This window comes from Lycorma delicatula, chromosome 10 (genome assembly GCF_047948215.1).
Source record: "Lycorma delicatula isolate Av1 chromosome 10, ASM4794821v1, whole genome shotgun sequence".
NCBI classification, from domain to species: domain Eukaryota; kingdom Metazoa; phylum Arthropoda; class Insecta; order Hemiptera; family Fulgoridae; genus Lycorma; species Lycorma delicatula.
Window position 1 is genome coordinate 13273892 of NC_134464.1, and position 14009 is coordinate 13287900.

Below are 14009 nucleotides of genomic sequence, written 5' to 3' on the forward strand. Positions count from 1 at the left end.
CAACTAGGAATATACACAACACAAAATCAATTTGGATCATATAAAAGGGAGTACTACAAATGGCACTGTACTGTGCTGAGAACTTTACAGCAGACAACAGTTATTGCAGAGAACTTTAGGCAGAAGGTTCAATCACTGAATTAAACCTTAGTGAAACATGAAGAATTTTGACAGGATTTCACTGAGATTTAATATGGAGGGTTTGAAGGAAGAATGGTTAGAACCACTTAGAATAAGAATCACATCTACTGGGTTAGATGAACAATTTCAGGTAAGTAATGGTAGCCACATACATATAAATTTTATTTATTTTTCAAAGGGGCCATTTAATAAAGGCCAATTTTCACCAAATATGTGAAGCTTGCCAGAAGACAACAGCCTGTCATTAAACAACTGAAGACAAAAACTACATATGTGTTGTATGAAGTAAGCCTGAAGGCAATTAATTGAATCAAAATCTTCTATCCAGAAAAGTAATAAATGGAATCTTGCCTTCAGTCAATAAACATGTACAAGTACCTCTATTTATTTTTACCACACCAATAAGTCTGCTAAACTTGAGATTCTCAAAACTACATTCTGTTGCTACAACTGCAGTACTGTAATCAGCATCAATCCTTACTGATAACAGTACTTCTCAGTATGGTATTTTGTTATCAGGTAAACAGAGTTACCACATGTAATAATATTTTGAAAACAATTATTATTCATGAGCAAATTACTTTTTTTAAATCACCTTCACTAAGGTCATCCTTAGTTTGCTTACCTATTGTATGTGAAACAACCTGGCTAATTTTTGTAACCATATTTTAATTATAAATTTTTTTTTTCTTTTTCTGTTCAATAGTATAATAACAAAATCAGCAAGTTTCCTACATGTGAACTCATTTACTGAACTCATTTAAATCAACTTGTAGTGTAAAAAATGTATGTTTGTGGTGCATCAAGCGGTTGTCCTCACAGTTGGGCTACTAACAGTTACAGTTAACCAATTAGTCTACTAACAATACAGTTTTCATCTGAAGGTAATATATTAAAAAAAAATGACGGTGCATGAATGTTCTACCTAAGACCTGGCCTTCGCCAGCTTCCATAGTGCGAGTGGTAGCGTCTCGGCCTTTCATTCGGAGATCCTAAGTTTGAATCCCGGTCAGGCCTGGCATTTTCATACATGCTAAAAATCATTCATCTCATCCTGTGAAGCAATAACGGCGAGCCAAGAGGTTTAAAAAAAAGACCTGGCCTTCAGTTCATTCTCTTACTTGTATGTGAAGTAGTAATAATAAACTTTTCAATCAACATTATTTCTAAAGGAAAAAATATAAGTTAGTGCAACAGACAATAGATTTTTAGGTACAAAGTGAATAGAATATAGTAACAAGAAAGGAATCAGAGTAATTAGCACAGTTGTTATGTTCAAATATTAAGAAAAACACTTAAGCAAGGTGGAGGATGCTCTATGTAGAGAAGTCAGACTGGTTAAAATGGCAAATCATGTCAGGCACTTTAAAGGATAGAAGGGTACTAAAATCTTAAAAGATAGACTACTAAAATCTAAAAGATAGTTTATTTGGTCTGTTACATGGTTATAAGTAATGAGCTGTTTCTGTGAAGAAAGACTGGACAACATGCTAAACAGTTACATCAACTGAGATATCAATGAGGGATAATAAGCAGAGCAAGGTTATAAGTACAAAATATTATTTTTCAGTTCAAGGTATTTTGAAGAGATATAACTGAATAGTAAAATTTTCCACCTGCATGAGTTCCAAAGAATTTTTTAAATTTATGGCATAAAATGACTAAAGCTTGTCTAACAGAAACTTTACTATAAACACAGGTAAATTATTTAGAAAGATCATGTACATTCGAAAGTCAATCATCTGGCATATATTGCTGCTTTCACCTCACTGATTATAAACATACAAAAAAAGGTGTTGCTTTACAATAGTTTTTGATTTTCAAAGATTTTAAAATGCAAAATCAATAAATTACATATCCCCGTTGTGGCAAGGGTAAAATTCTTTATTTGTCTAATAAATTCTCTTTTGTTTACATTTTTTCTTTTTCATATAATCTGTATCTAATGCTTATTATTTCTTCTTAAATATACTTTCTAAAAATCTGTGTCAACTGATTTCAGTTTAAGACTGAATGAAGCATAATTAAATTAGTTAGCAAGCAAAGCAGGCCCTAGGTTATGTTTGTTGATATCATAAGAAATTAGAAACTTTTTTAATTTCATTAAATGAGTCTTATTTTGATCTCACTGAACTTTGTATAATATCAGCAAACATAACCTTATCCTCGCTAACCTAATCTAATTAACCTTAAATATTAAGCTGCCCGATTGTTAGGCTGAGTCAATAATTGTATACAATAACAAATTATTTGATTGGAAAATAATGTATACTAACTTGTAAAGTACTGAATTACAAAACTTTTGGTGAAGGTACTGTGTAACTTATGAGATACGTAACTCGGCTGAAAGGCGTCTTATTAACAGGTTTTTTTATGCTATACGCGAGTCATTTCCATAAGAATAGAGTATACAAAAATATAGTTACCCACATAATAATTTTTGTGACATACCTGACAATGTCATAATTATTCATAATGTCATAATGTGACATAATTATTCTCATATAATATGTTAAGAAAAAGTAAAAAAAAATAAATCATTATTATTTCAACAAAAAGATGTTAAAATTTAAAAACTACAGTACAGCAACACTTTTTTCTTGCACCTTTTTACATCATTCAAAATCATAAATAATAATAGAAAAAAAATATTATTACTCACACCAACCTTCTTTGGAGATAATATATTAAATGAACGCTGAATATTTTTATTTAATAAATAACGATGCTTTAGAAATATATAAGTTGTAACACATTTACCATTAGATCTTAGTAGTGTTGAATTCCACATAACTGCCAATAATTTTTTTCAGTTCAACTTAACCTATAAGAACAATAAAAAACATAGAAAAATGCAATAAATATTGGCAAATGTAAAAATACTAATTTAAATACTAAAAAAAGAACTTAACAAGAACAAAATTGTCTAAAAATATTTGGGATTGTGCTTCCAAAATATACTCTAACAACTAATTACAGCTCTTCAATCATAGAATTATTGCAGGTACACTACCATTCTTCTGGAAGAATCTCTGACATTTTCTATGAGTTGATTTAATTTATTAAAACATACAGCATGTAATTATGATTTTTTTAAAATATTTTATATAAATACCACGCTCACAAACAATTAAACTTACCAACCTCATTACACATAAAAATTCGGTTTAGTAACAAAATTTTTAAATACAACTTTCAATGTTTTTTTGACAATCACATATTGTATGTAACAATGTATTTTACTCTTATCTAAGGCAGTAAAATGCATTGTTACCAAAAAAAATGCATTGTTATATTGTTATGTATATTATTAACCACACACAATACAATTTTTTATATGAAACATAAACACAATTAAAAGAGAATTAATTTGAGGAAAACATAAAACTTCTCATCAAATTTACAAGATCTTTAGTACTCAGAAAATACCAATTTTAATTACAATATATTTAAATTCATCCACTACCAACACATTCTAATCGTACAAATCACACAAAAACCCAACTGATTATTTCTTAGCTGCTACAATTATGGTCTAAAAATTGTAAAATTTTGCCACAACACAGTCAAGATCAAGATATATTACTATAATAGCAAATACAGTTCATAGAACTGTTTAATCTCAATAAAAAAAAAAATGGCATAAAGCCAGTTATCCAAATAAGTTTCACAACATGAATTAAATTGTACTAACAGCTGGAATAAAATCCCAGCCAAAACTGAAGTTAGCATATTTTCAAAGTTATATTACAAAATTTTCCCCCTATTTTTTTATTTTTTTTATTTTTGAAAAACTGATGTAGCAATGATCATGATAAATGATAAGTATTTCCATTTCAAACAACACCACAGGAGACCAATTCTTTGATAGTAACGAGGGCCTATAGCTTTATAATATCAAATTAGAATACCAGTGTAGATGAAAAACTGTTATACAGTATTTACAACCGAAACAGCATAACTTTTAAGTTGGCCAAGGCCTTTTTTTAAAAATAACTCAACAGTAAAATTAATTTCCCGATATAAAACAAATGAATAAGAAACACAAAGTAAACCTAAAATTTAATAGTTAAAATAATCACAAAACATACCCGAAATCTGCTTTTATCGTAAAACAAAAATAAACAGTATAGGAATTTAAATCACATAACCAACACTTCCGCAGTTAAGCTGCAGCACTAAATTAACAGCTGATTCAATAGAATTAAAATCATAAGTGCTGCTATCTGTTAAACCGAAAAAATGAGAGATACGAGAGACGTCATAATCTTTCAATGAATGAAAATATAATTCTACGTAATGACGGTAATCGCATTGGTCGTTATTAGAATCTGGCTATAATAGTAAATCACTACTTCCTATTATGGTACGACAGCAGTTAAACAAAACTGTAATAAATAAATAGGTTAAAAATCAATTTCCATTTGTCGCCCTAAATTTTCTCTGTCGTGTAGAGAGTAATCGAGTTAAATACAATAAACAACATCCTTCCTTTGGGCTAATGTAGCATAATACGGTCATCGACTTTTGAAGGTATTTCTAAAAGTATTAAGCATTCGATTAGAAGTCGGTGCCCATATAACTAAAAAAAACCTCTGTAATTAAACTTATAATTTTTTGTTCATTATAATGTTTTTTTTTCTTCAGTCATTTGACTGGTTTGATGCAACTCTCCAAGATTCCCTATCTAGTGCTAGTCGTTTCATTTCGGTATACAAACTACATCCCTAATAATTTGTTTTACATATTCCAAACGTTGCCTGCGTGAATAATTTTTTCCTTCTACCTGACCCTCTAATATTAAAGCGACTTTTCCAGGATGCCTTAATATATGGCCTTTAAGTCTCTCTTCTTTTAACTATATTTTTCCAATTGCTTTTTTCTTCATCGATTTGTCGCAACACCTCTTCATTTGTCACTTTATCCACCCATCTGATTTTTAACATTCTCCTATAGCACCACATTTCAAAAGCTTCTAATCTTTTCATCTCAGGTACTCTGATCGTCCAAGTTTCACTTCCATATAAAGCGACGCTCCAAACATATACTTTCAAAAATCTTTTCCTGACATTTAAATTAATTTTATGTAAACAAATTATATTTCTGACTGGAAAGCTGTACTATTCTGCATTTTGTATCACTTCTGCTTTGTCCATCTTTAGTAATTCTACTTCCCAAATAACAAAATTCTTCTACCTCGATAATCTTTTTTCTTCTTATTTTCACATCAGTGGTCCACCTTCATTATTTCTACTACATTTCATTACTTACGTTTTGTTCTTGTTTATTTTCATGCAGTAGTTCTTGTGTAGGACTTCATCCATGCCGTTCATTGTTTCTTCAAAATCCTTTTTACTCTAAGCTAGAATTACTACATCAGCAAATCGTAGCATCTTTATCTTTTCACCTTGTAATGTTACTCCGGATCTAAATTGTTCTTTAACATCATTAACTGCTAGTTTTATGTAAAGATTAAAAAGTAACGGGGATAGGGAACATCCTTGTCGGACTCCCTTTCTTATTACGGCTTCTTTCTTACGTTCTTCAATTATTACTGTTGCTGTTTGATTCCTGTAAATGTTAGCAATTGTTCTTCTATCTCTGTATTTGAACCCTGCTCGCATTTCTTCCTTGGTGCGATCAGACAAAGGAGCACTCATTTTAAACAGACTTTTAAACGCAAATAGCTAACAATGAAACAATACTTTCAATAAACAGCAAATAGAGGTTATGAGTTATAGCAAAACAATTGCTGCCATATATGTGATTGGGAGGGAAATCAAAAATTTCTCTTTACTTTTTGACTTACTCGTAGTTTTGAAATTATTTCGAAAAAGTATTATTAAAATGTGAAAATGGTTGACTATAATCTGAAAATGATGTGAAAACTCTGAACTACTCTGAACTAGATGTGAAAATGGTTGATAAAAGCTCTTGATGTCAAACAGAAAAATACATTAAACTCCAAGAAATGTTCTTGTTAGGAGATTTAAACAACTAGCAAATCCTAAGTACAAGTGGGTAAGGGTAAAGGAAAATATCTAGTGCCTCCCAGCTAATGTTCTCAGCTATGATATGATAATCGCAAACCAAAGTCTTTGGTCCTCTAAATTTGGGGCAGTGTTGTCACGGTATGGAGAGCTTCACAAGTAAATGTTTATTGTTCTACAATAAAATTCCTATTATTCTGAAACCTCAAAGAAGGAAAGCTCAGGATACAAACAGGTACAATAGAAACAGAATTGGATAACAAAAAATGGTTTAAGTTAAATGATAAAAATGTTTCAACCAAGAAAATTTATCAAGTGACTAGTGAAGAAATTATATATTCTTTGGATATGGTAGTAATTTAGAAAATAAGGAAAAATGAGCATGAAGGACAAAAAAAGGAATGTGAAAGAATGGAGAGCATGATATAAGATCTACTGAGGAAAAGATGTACACAAAATGTAGAAAATGTTCTGGAAAATAGTGGAAAAAGATGAGGGTCAGTGGAAGTGAAAGCAAATTGTGAGAAAAGTCAAGGTCTTTAAAGAAATGTAAGTAGTAAAATTTTTCAATATTATATTAAAAGAATAATGTGAATAAATTTTAGATTAACATTACATATTTTACATTAAATTGTTTTTAAATAGCTGATATCAAGAAATTAAATTAAAAAAAAAATATCAAAAGCACAATCAATTGAAGAAGAACATCTGCTAGAGTTGTTTTACATATTTATTAATGGTATGCCTCTGCACATGTAACCTGGTATTTATCCATCTAAAATTAGTTTTTACTTTTGGTACAATTTATAAAGGACCCATAAATTACAAAGTTAATTACCCATAAGTTACAATCAATGATTTTTCAACTGATTCTTAAGATGTAACGTTCCTGTAAGAACTAAAAGTAGTTGGATAAAAAAAGTGGTTCTTTATAAAGCAAATAATTGTGTGCACATTTTCAATTACTAATAACAAAAAGTCAACTTATTGCTTTTTTAAGGTTCATGTAATTATGATTAATATACTTGTCCCTTTCCAACTGGCCAACAGAAGGATGTCAGCTTCAGGTCACATTCCTGGATTACTTTCACACTTGTGTGGTGCATCTAAATTATTTTTTATTTTCTATATTTTTTTGAATGTCATGCATTTTTGTCATATGTATTAATTTCATATAAAAGTGATAATTATTTATAGACAGAGTAGAATTTTTGTTTTTAAATAATGTATCTTGTCAGGACTAAGATATAAAATTATATTACAATTCAATATAAAAAATGCTAATAAAACTGATTATTAGATAAAATTATATTACAATAAAAAAAATACAAATAAAACTGATATTATTAGATAATGAAACAAAAATTGATAAAAAATATAGTGTTGCATTTAAAAACATCATTGTCATATGAATAATGCTTTCGTTTTAATTCAGCCTAATTTTAAAAAAATACATATGTTTAAATAATTCAGCAAAAACCTTAATGAAAATAAAATTGTATTTAATCGTGGTCAGAAAACTAAACTGTTAATTAAAATCAGCCTATCTAAATTATAGTGTTGCTAATAAACATAGATAATCAAATTGTGTTGATAGGAGTAGCAGAGCTATGGGTGCCTGCTGGGAAATAGCTGTCCGATGGGGTTTTGAGATTATATTACTGAGTGAATCAGATCGAAGAACAATCGCTGATGATAAATGGGTGGTGTCGGCTTATTCTGGTGTGGTGTTATTAGTCTCCTGTGGTACAGCAGTACATAATAAGTGCGCAGAGCCCGGCTGCTATGTATGGGTGGAAGAGGCGAGGGTAGTGATGTTTAGTGTATATCTGTCGCCTAACATCGACTTTTTAATGCAGGATTTGGTAGAGGGAATTGCCAGATGGAGGTCAAAAATCGTTGTGGTGGGCGAAGATTTCAATATTAAGACAAGAAATTGGGAGTGAACCATCGATGATCAAAGTGGCAGAGTTCTTGAGGACGCTATGGCTTCAGTGGATCTTCAGTGCATCAATCGAAGAAGCGAAATGACGTTCGAGATAGTAGGGGTGGGATATCACTGGATCTGATATTTGTCAGCATGAGAGACTTATGTGATGGGAGGTGTTGGGGGAGGAGACCCTCAGTGATCACTGACTAATCACTTTTGAAATTGCCGACATTATTCAGGAAGAACAGGCAGGCACCAGGAGAGTAAGATTTCATCCAGGCAGTGTCACACAATTCAGAGCGGCTATTGATGTTGAACTTGGCTATAACGAAGACACGGACTTGAATGAGTTAACATACACATTATTCAGAGTTGTAGGTGCGGGTGGAAACGGGTGTAATTAAGAAAGTAACTTCAGGGCATGTAGGAGTATATTGGTGGATCCCGAACTCACCGAACTGAGAAGAAGATGTGTGACAAGTAGGCGCTGCCTCAAGAGAGCGCAGAGGTGGGGCGAGAACATCGAAGAAGAGCTCGGAAGGTTAAGACTTGCGAGACGGAACTTTCGAGGAGCAATTTCTGCGTCCAAAAAACGCAAGTGGCAGCAATTGTGTGATGCTGTTGAAGTTGATCCGTGGGGTGACGCCTATCGTATCGTCAGAAAAAGGTTTGGAAGAAGGCTGCCCCTCCTATCCGAAGATGTACTGAAGAAAGGCAATGACGAACTGTTTCCAAAAGGAATGGAGTCTTTCAAAGGAGGAGATTGTGGTGGAATCAATAGTTCCTTTCTCGCTGCAGGACCTGAGTGAGACAGCTAAGTTGGTTAAAGGCAGTAAGACTCCGGGGCTGGATGGGATTTCCCCGGAGGTCGTAAAAATTGTGGCCGAGACCGTACCTGGTGTGGTATTGCGTACAATGAATATGTATTGGAGATGGAATGGATACCTGAATGGTGGAGGGATACGAGATTAGTGATGCTGAGTAAGAATGCTGGTTCTATTGAAGCACAGATATCGTTTAACTACTTTGTTTATTAAATTGCTTCGCGAAGTTATTTGAAAGACTAGTTCTTCGGAGATTAAACGATGATACAGATATGGCAGGGAGACTTCAGAAGGACCAATTTGGTTTTCGGCTCGGACGCTCGTCGATTGATGAGATCAGGCGAGTGATGAATATTATTCGATCAGCTACGTAGGGAACGTGGAGGACGAGAGAGATAGGAGAAGTCATGATGTTAAATATACGTAATGCGTTTAATGAGCTGCCATGGGAAGTTATATTTTATGAACTAAAAGCCAGACGTCCCGGCATTCCTGCGAATGGGGTTGCACGAATATTTAAAGACAGATTCGTGGTGGCCAGGTCAGAAGGTGGTAAAACGAAATGGTGGAGAAGGGTGTCCCTCAAGGTCGATGCTGGGTCCGGCTCTGAGGAAAATTGCTTTCGATAATGTTCTAAGGCATCCCAACCCCATAGGGGAAAACACCCACCTTGTGACGTTACCGATCGGCACACCATCCCCTCCGTTTCGGCCCCTGAGGGGCTTTACCGGAGGTCGTCTTTAGACCCCTAACTTATTACATCTCACAGTCATCAGCCAGTCCTCGGTCGAGATGCCACCGATGTAAATGCCTCGGCAGAAATTTACATCAGTAAAATACAAATAAAATTTTGCATTCACGTAGGCCTCAAACGGACATCTTCACACCCAACTTAACATGATTCCCTTAAACTAACTAACCGAGACCGCAGAAGCGCGGACCCCGCTGTTACTCTAAATTTGACAACACCGTATTTTCCAATTTTTTTTTTGATTGGTATGAGTGTATCAGTGCTACACTCATACCAATCAAAATTATGTTTTACGCAACATAGAAATTCAGAACTACACCCAATAAGTCGACCAAATTAGGTCACCTTACAAGGAGAATGTAACCTCCTTCCGGTCCGCGCAGGAGCCGGAGACAAACCCTGCATTCCCACCCTAACCTATCATGGAGTCTCGCGTGGTATTAACAAGTCACAATCAGGGACTGCCACCGGTGGAACGAAGCCACCACGCCCCCGGTCGAACGGGCTACCATACTCTGGCAGCGCGGCCACTCCCGCCAGTGGGAACCCCAAATCGATTCACAAACAATACCAATATAGCCGTGGCAGGATGCCAATGCGCTTACATCCAACCAGTCCAATGCCTAAGCCGGAACCCTAGCCACCCGGTATCCTACCATGATCAAATGCCTCAATTAAACTCCCTGTGCAGACTTTAACACCGCAAGGGCGCGAAGAAAACCAGCCACTATAGACCACTCCTCGCGGATCATCCAGTTAATACGGAGATCTAGAAAGGAATGTATTCTCTCAAGTTTCCTAACAGCTCGTGAACGTTCGACCTCATATCGGGGACAGACATAGAGGACGTGGTTCACTGTATCATCAGTCCCACAATCCGGGCATTGACCTGAATCCACCAAACGAAACCTAGCCAAACTCCCCCAAAAGGCACCATGAGGAAACTGTGTGATATACTGATTGGGGGAAACCCATCTAATCGCATCTAAATCAGACACTGTACGAAATATAACATGCGTGTAGCGACCTGTGGGGGATTCTTCCCACCTGACTAGCAAGACGCAAGGCCCCTGTCTTCAATTCCTTGCTTTCGTTCTGACGTCAATAGATTATTTACCTCGAAAATGTAGCGTTCATTACGCTCATTAGGCAAGATATCTTTTGGTTTGACTCCAGCTATAACTCAGACAGCCTCTCGCGAGATTGTTCTATAACAGCCAGCAAGAGGAGTCGCTGGGCCCGCAGCAAAATGTCCGCGTAACACTTAAAAGCCAAGCGGTGAGCCCAGACAGGTGCAGCATATAGCATAATAGTCTCACTGACACCTTTTTAAAAGTGTCAGTGAGACTGTCATGGTACAGTAATTCAACCCCCAATCGGAATGAATAACTAGGGATTGCATAAAAGACATCAGTGGCCTTTTTAGCTACAAATTGTAGATGTTCCTTGAACCGAAAATTCTCTTCAAGGATAATACCCAGGTACTTTTGAGCCTTAACGTTTGGTTATGCAACACCGTAGGCTAAATATACGTATCATCGCAGGGTATCGTACGATCAGCAACGAGGGGTCATCGATTATAGCTGGGATGCCGCCCATAGACTTACAAGCGCAAATGAGAGTTTCAATAGTGGCCAGACAGGACAGAAAGAAAACAATTGACGGTCTCTACATGGTTTGGCATGACAGATGGCAGGATTGGGACAAAGGAAGGTGGACCTATAGGCTCATCAGCGACATCAGGAACTGGGTGGAGTGAAAACATGGTAACACAGATTATGAATTCACCCAGTTCCTGTCTGGACATGGATGTTTCCGGGACTATCTGTACAGGATGGGCAATGCCAAACAAGTTGCTGTCATGATTGTGGTGAACTGGATACAGCAGAACATGTGGTGTTGCCGTACATGGCGTGACTTAAGAATAGTCTCGAGGATCAGGGTGTGGAGGGGGCCAACAATATAATCAAGGTGATGCTCATCAATAGTGACAAATGGGAATGTGTTTTGACTACGATCCAGTCTGAAACAACCGGCTGTCTGTGTAAAGGGAAGAGTTTGGGACGACTGAGAGTGATCAAAGAAAAATGTTCAACATATAAGCGGGTTTTTCCAGTGTAGTTGTAAAAAATCTGTTAAGAAGATGCATCATGAACTATCAATCCCGGTGGTAGTGTGAATGTTTTAATGAAGTGCATACATATATGTCCATATCATTCACAACTGTAACAGTCTTTGAATCCTATCGACTTTATCAAGCGCAAATGAGAGCTTCAGTAGTTGCCGGACAGGACAGAAAGGAAGAAACTGACGGTATGTTCATGGCATGACTGATGGTTGGATTCGGACAAAGGAAGGTGGACCAATAGGCTCATCAGCGACGTCAGGAAATGGGTGGTAACACAGGCTACGGATTCACCCAGTTCCTGTCTGTACATGGATGTTTCCGGGACTATCTGTAGAGGATGGGCAGATTCAATAAAAGTCGCTATCATGATTGTGGCGGCTGGATAAAGTAGAGCATGTGGATTTCTTTGCCCTAGATGGCGTGACATAAGAGTAGTGCTCAAGGATCAGGGTGTGAAGGGGACCAACAATATAATGGAGGTGATGCTCAGCAATAGCGACAAATGGGAATTGTATCGACTATGATCGCAAAAATGATAAGAGAAGGCCAATGAAGAGAGGCGATGACAGGCTGAGGAGATGCGGATCGATAGAGACATGAAGTTTGATGATGGATGATGACAGGTGGTAAAGGCGACCAGCTTCTGAAGGTGGGGGGTGGGGGCTCCTCAAAGTCGTTGCTCGTTGATCACCCTCCTGGGTAGCCTTCCGGTTATCCAGATTCGAAGATTAGAGTGCCTAAGTGATCACGCAGGGCCTGTACATACCAGATGGTTTATATCCGGCCACTGCATGATAAGAAGGGAGGTTTTTTAGTGGGTGAGAGCCCCGTACTGCCATCAGTGCGAGCCTGATGGCGGCTGGCAGAGCTTTTTCCTTCCCCTATGGAAACCAAAAAGAAAAAAAGTAATATCTATTGATGGCAATGTATCAGTCTGAAACGACCGTCTGTCTGTGCAAGGGGAAGAGTATGGGACTACTGAGAGTGAACAAAGAAAATTTTCAATATAGTGGGTTTTTTCAAGTGGGTTTTTCCTGTGTAGTCCTAAAAAATCTGTTAAGAAGGTATGCTACAAACTATCAATCCAGGTGATATAGTGTGAATGTTTTAAGGAAGTGCTTACATATATGTTTATATCATCTACAACTGTAACGGACTTTCAAGCCTTCCAACTTCGCAGTTCTTGCCGACTTCATGATCGAAATGTTGCAACAGGAAGTTGACTTTCTTGATGATATTGTTTTAGTGATGAGTCAACATTTCATCTCGAGAAAAAGTTAAATCGGTTAATATCTGACGGTCAGAAAATCCTCATCAACTCTTACAATGGGTAGGGGACTCCCAAAAATTAAACATGAATTTAGTTTTTCTGGTAGTTAACTTTACATTGCACATATTTGATCTTTATTTAGTACCAATTTTGAATTACTTATCCAATAACTATTAATTTACCTTTATTCATATCTGCATATTTAAATGCGTTTCAAACTTTTTCATTTTTATGAAAATTTCAAACAAATGATATACTCTCAAAATGTATTATTTGAGGAAAGAACCATGTACGCATCATATCCAAGTAAGCAACTTCTGTTATTTTGCTTTAACAAAAAAGAACTACAAGTGAAATTGAACTTGGGATATCCCACAGAAGTCAGAATACACTTAATATGCAAAGATTTCTGGTAATTTTTTTCCAGATTCTTTATCCCTTTCTCCCAATACAATTAGCACAATGGTGTGCTCCTTAGAATGGAACACACCATTGGCATGGTGTGTTCCATTCTAAGAACATCAGAAATGATTCATCAAAATTTTCAGAATTTAGAATACCACAATCGGGTTTACACCAGACTTGGAAATCCACCGTAAACATGGTATTATCTGACAAACAGTGGTTTCCTATAAATCATTTCAGGAACTTAAATTTCCTGTAGTGATTGACAATTAGTCTGATGACTTAAATGACTATCCTCTATAAACCAACCCTTATTAGAAGATGAATATCATAATACTGGAAGTGGCTTGAAACAAAACTGCAGGAGGTTTAATTTTGTTTTTATTGTAAAATTACTACAATCAAATTTGTTTTTAAGTAAAACTACAAAAGAGAAATTCAGAAGCTTTATGAATGATTTTAGTACAGAATTTTTCATAATGATGTAGAGACTGTACAGATTATATATGGAAATTGTGCTTTATAAATAAAGAAAAAGTAATGTTCCATAGTTACCTAATTAGTAATAAA

At 35.6% G+C, this 14009-nt stretch overlaps 1 protein-coding gene across 5 annotated transcripts in view; it reads right to left on the reverse strand.

Moving 5' to 3' along the window:
• Window positions 1–14009, reverse strand: part of LOC142331572 (calcium uptake protein 1 homolog, mitochondrial-like) — a 622753-nt gene that overhangs the window by 84724 nt on the left and 524020 nt on the right. For 2 of the 5 annotated variants that reach the window (XM_075377568.1, XM_075377572.1), the window contains exons 1-2: window positions 4233–4342; window positions 2804–2965 (exon numbers count right to left, since the gene is read on the reverse strand). In XM_075377568.1, the coding sequence (XP_075233683.1) occupies window positions 2804–2932 (129 nt within the window). In that variant the 5' untranslated portion in view covers window positions 2933–2965; window positions 4233–4342. Of the gene's footprint in view, window positions 1–2803; window positions 2966–4232; window positions 4343–14009 lie in introns of those variants that run through there. The other 3 variants (XM_075377570.1, XM_075377569.1, XM_075377571.1) reach the window with 2 other exon arrangements.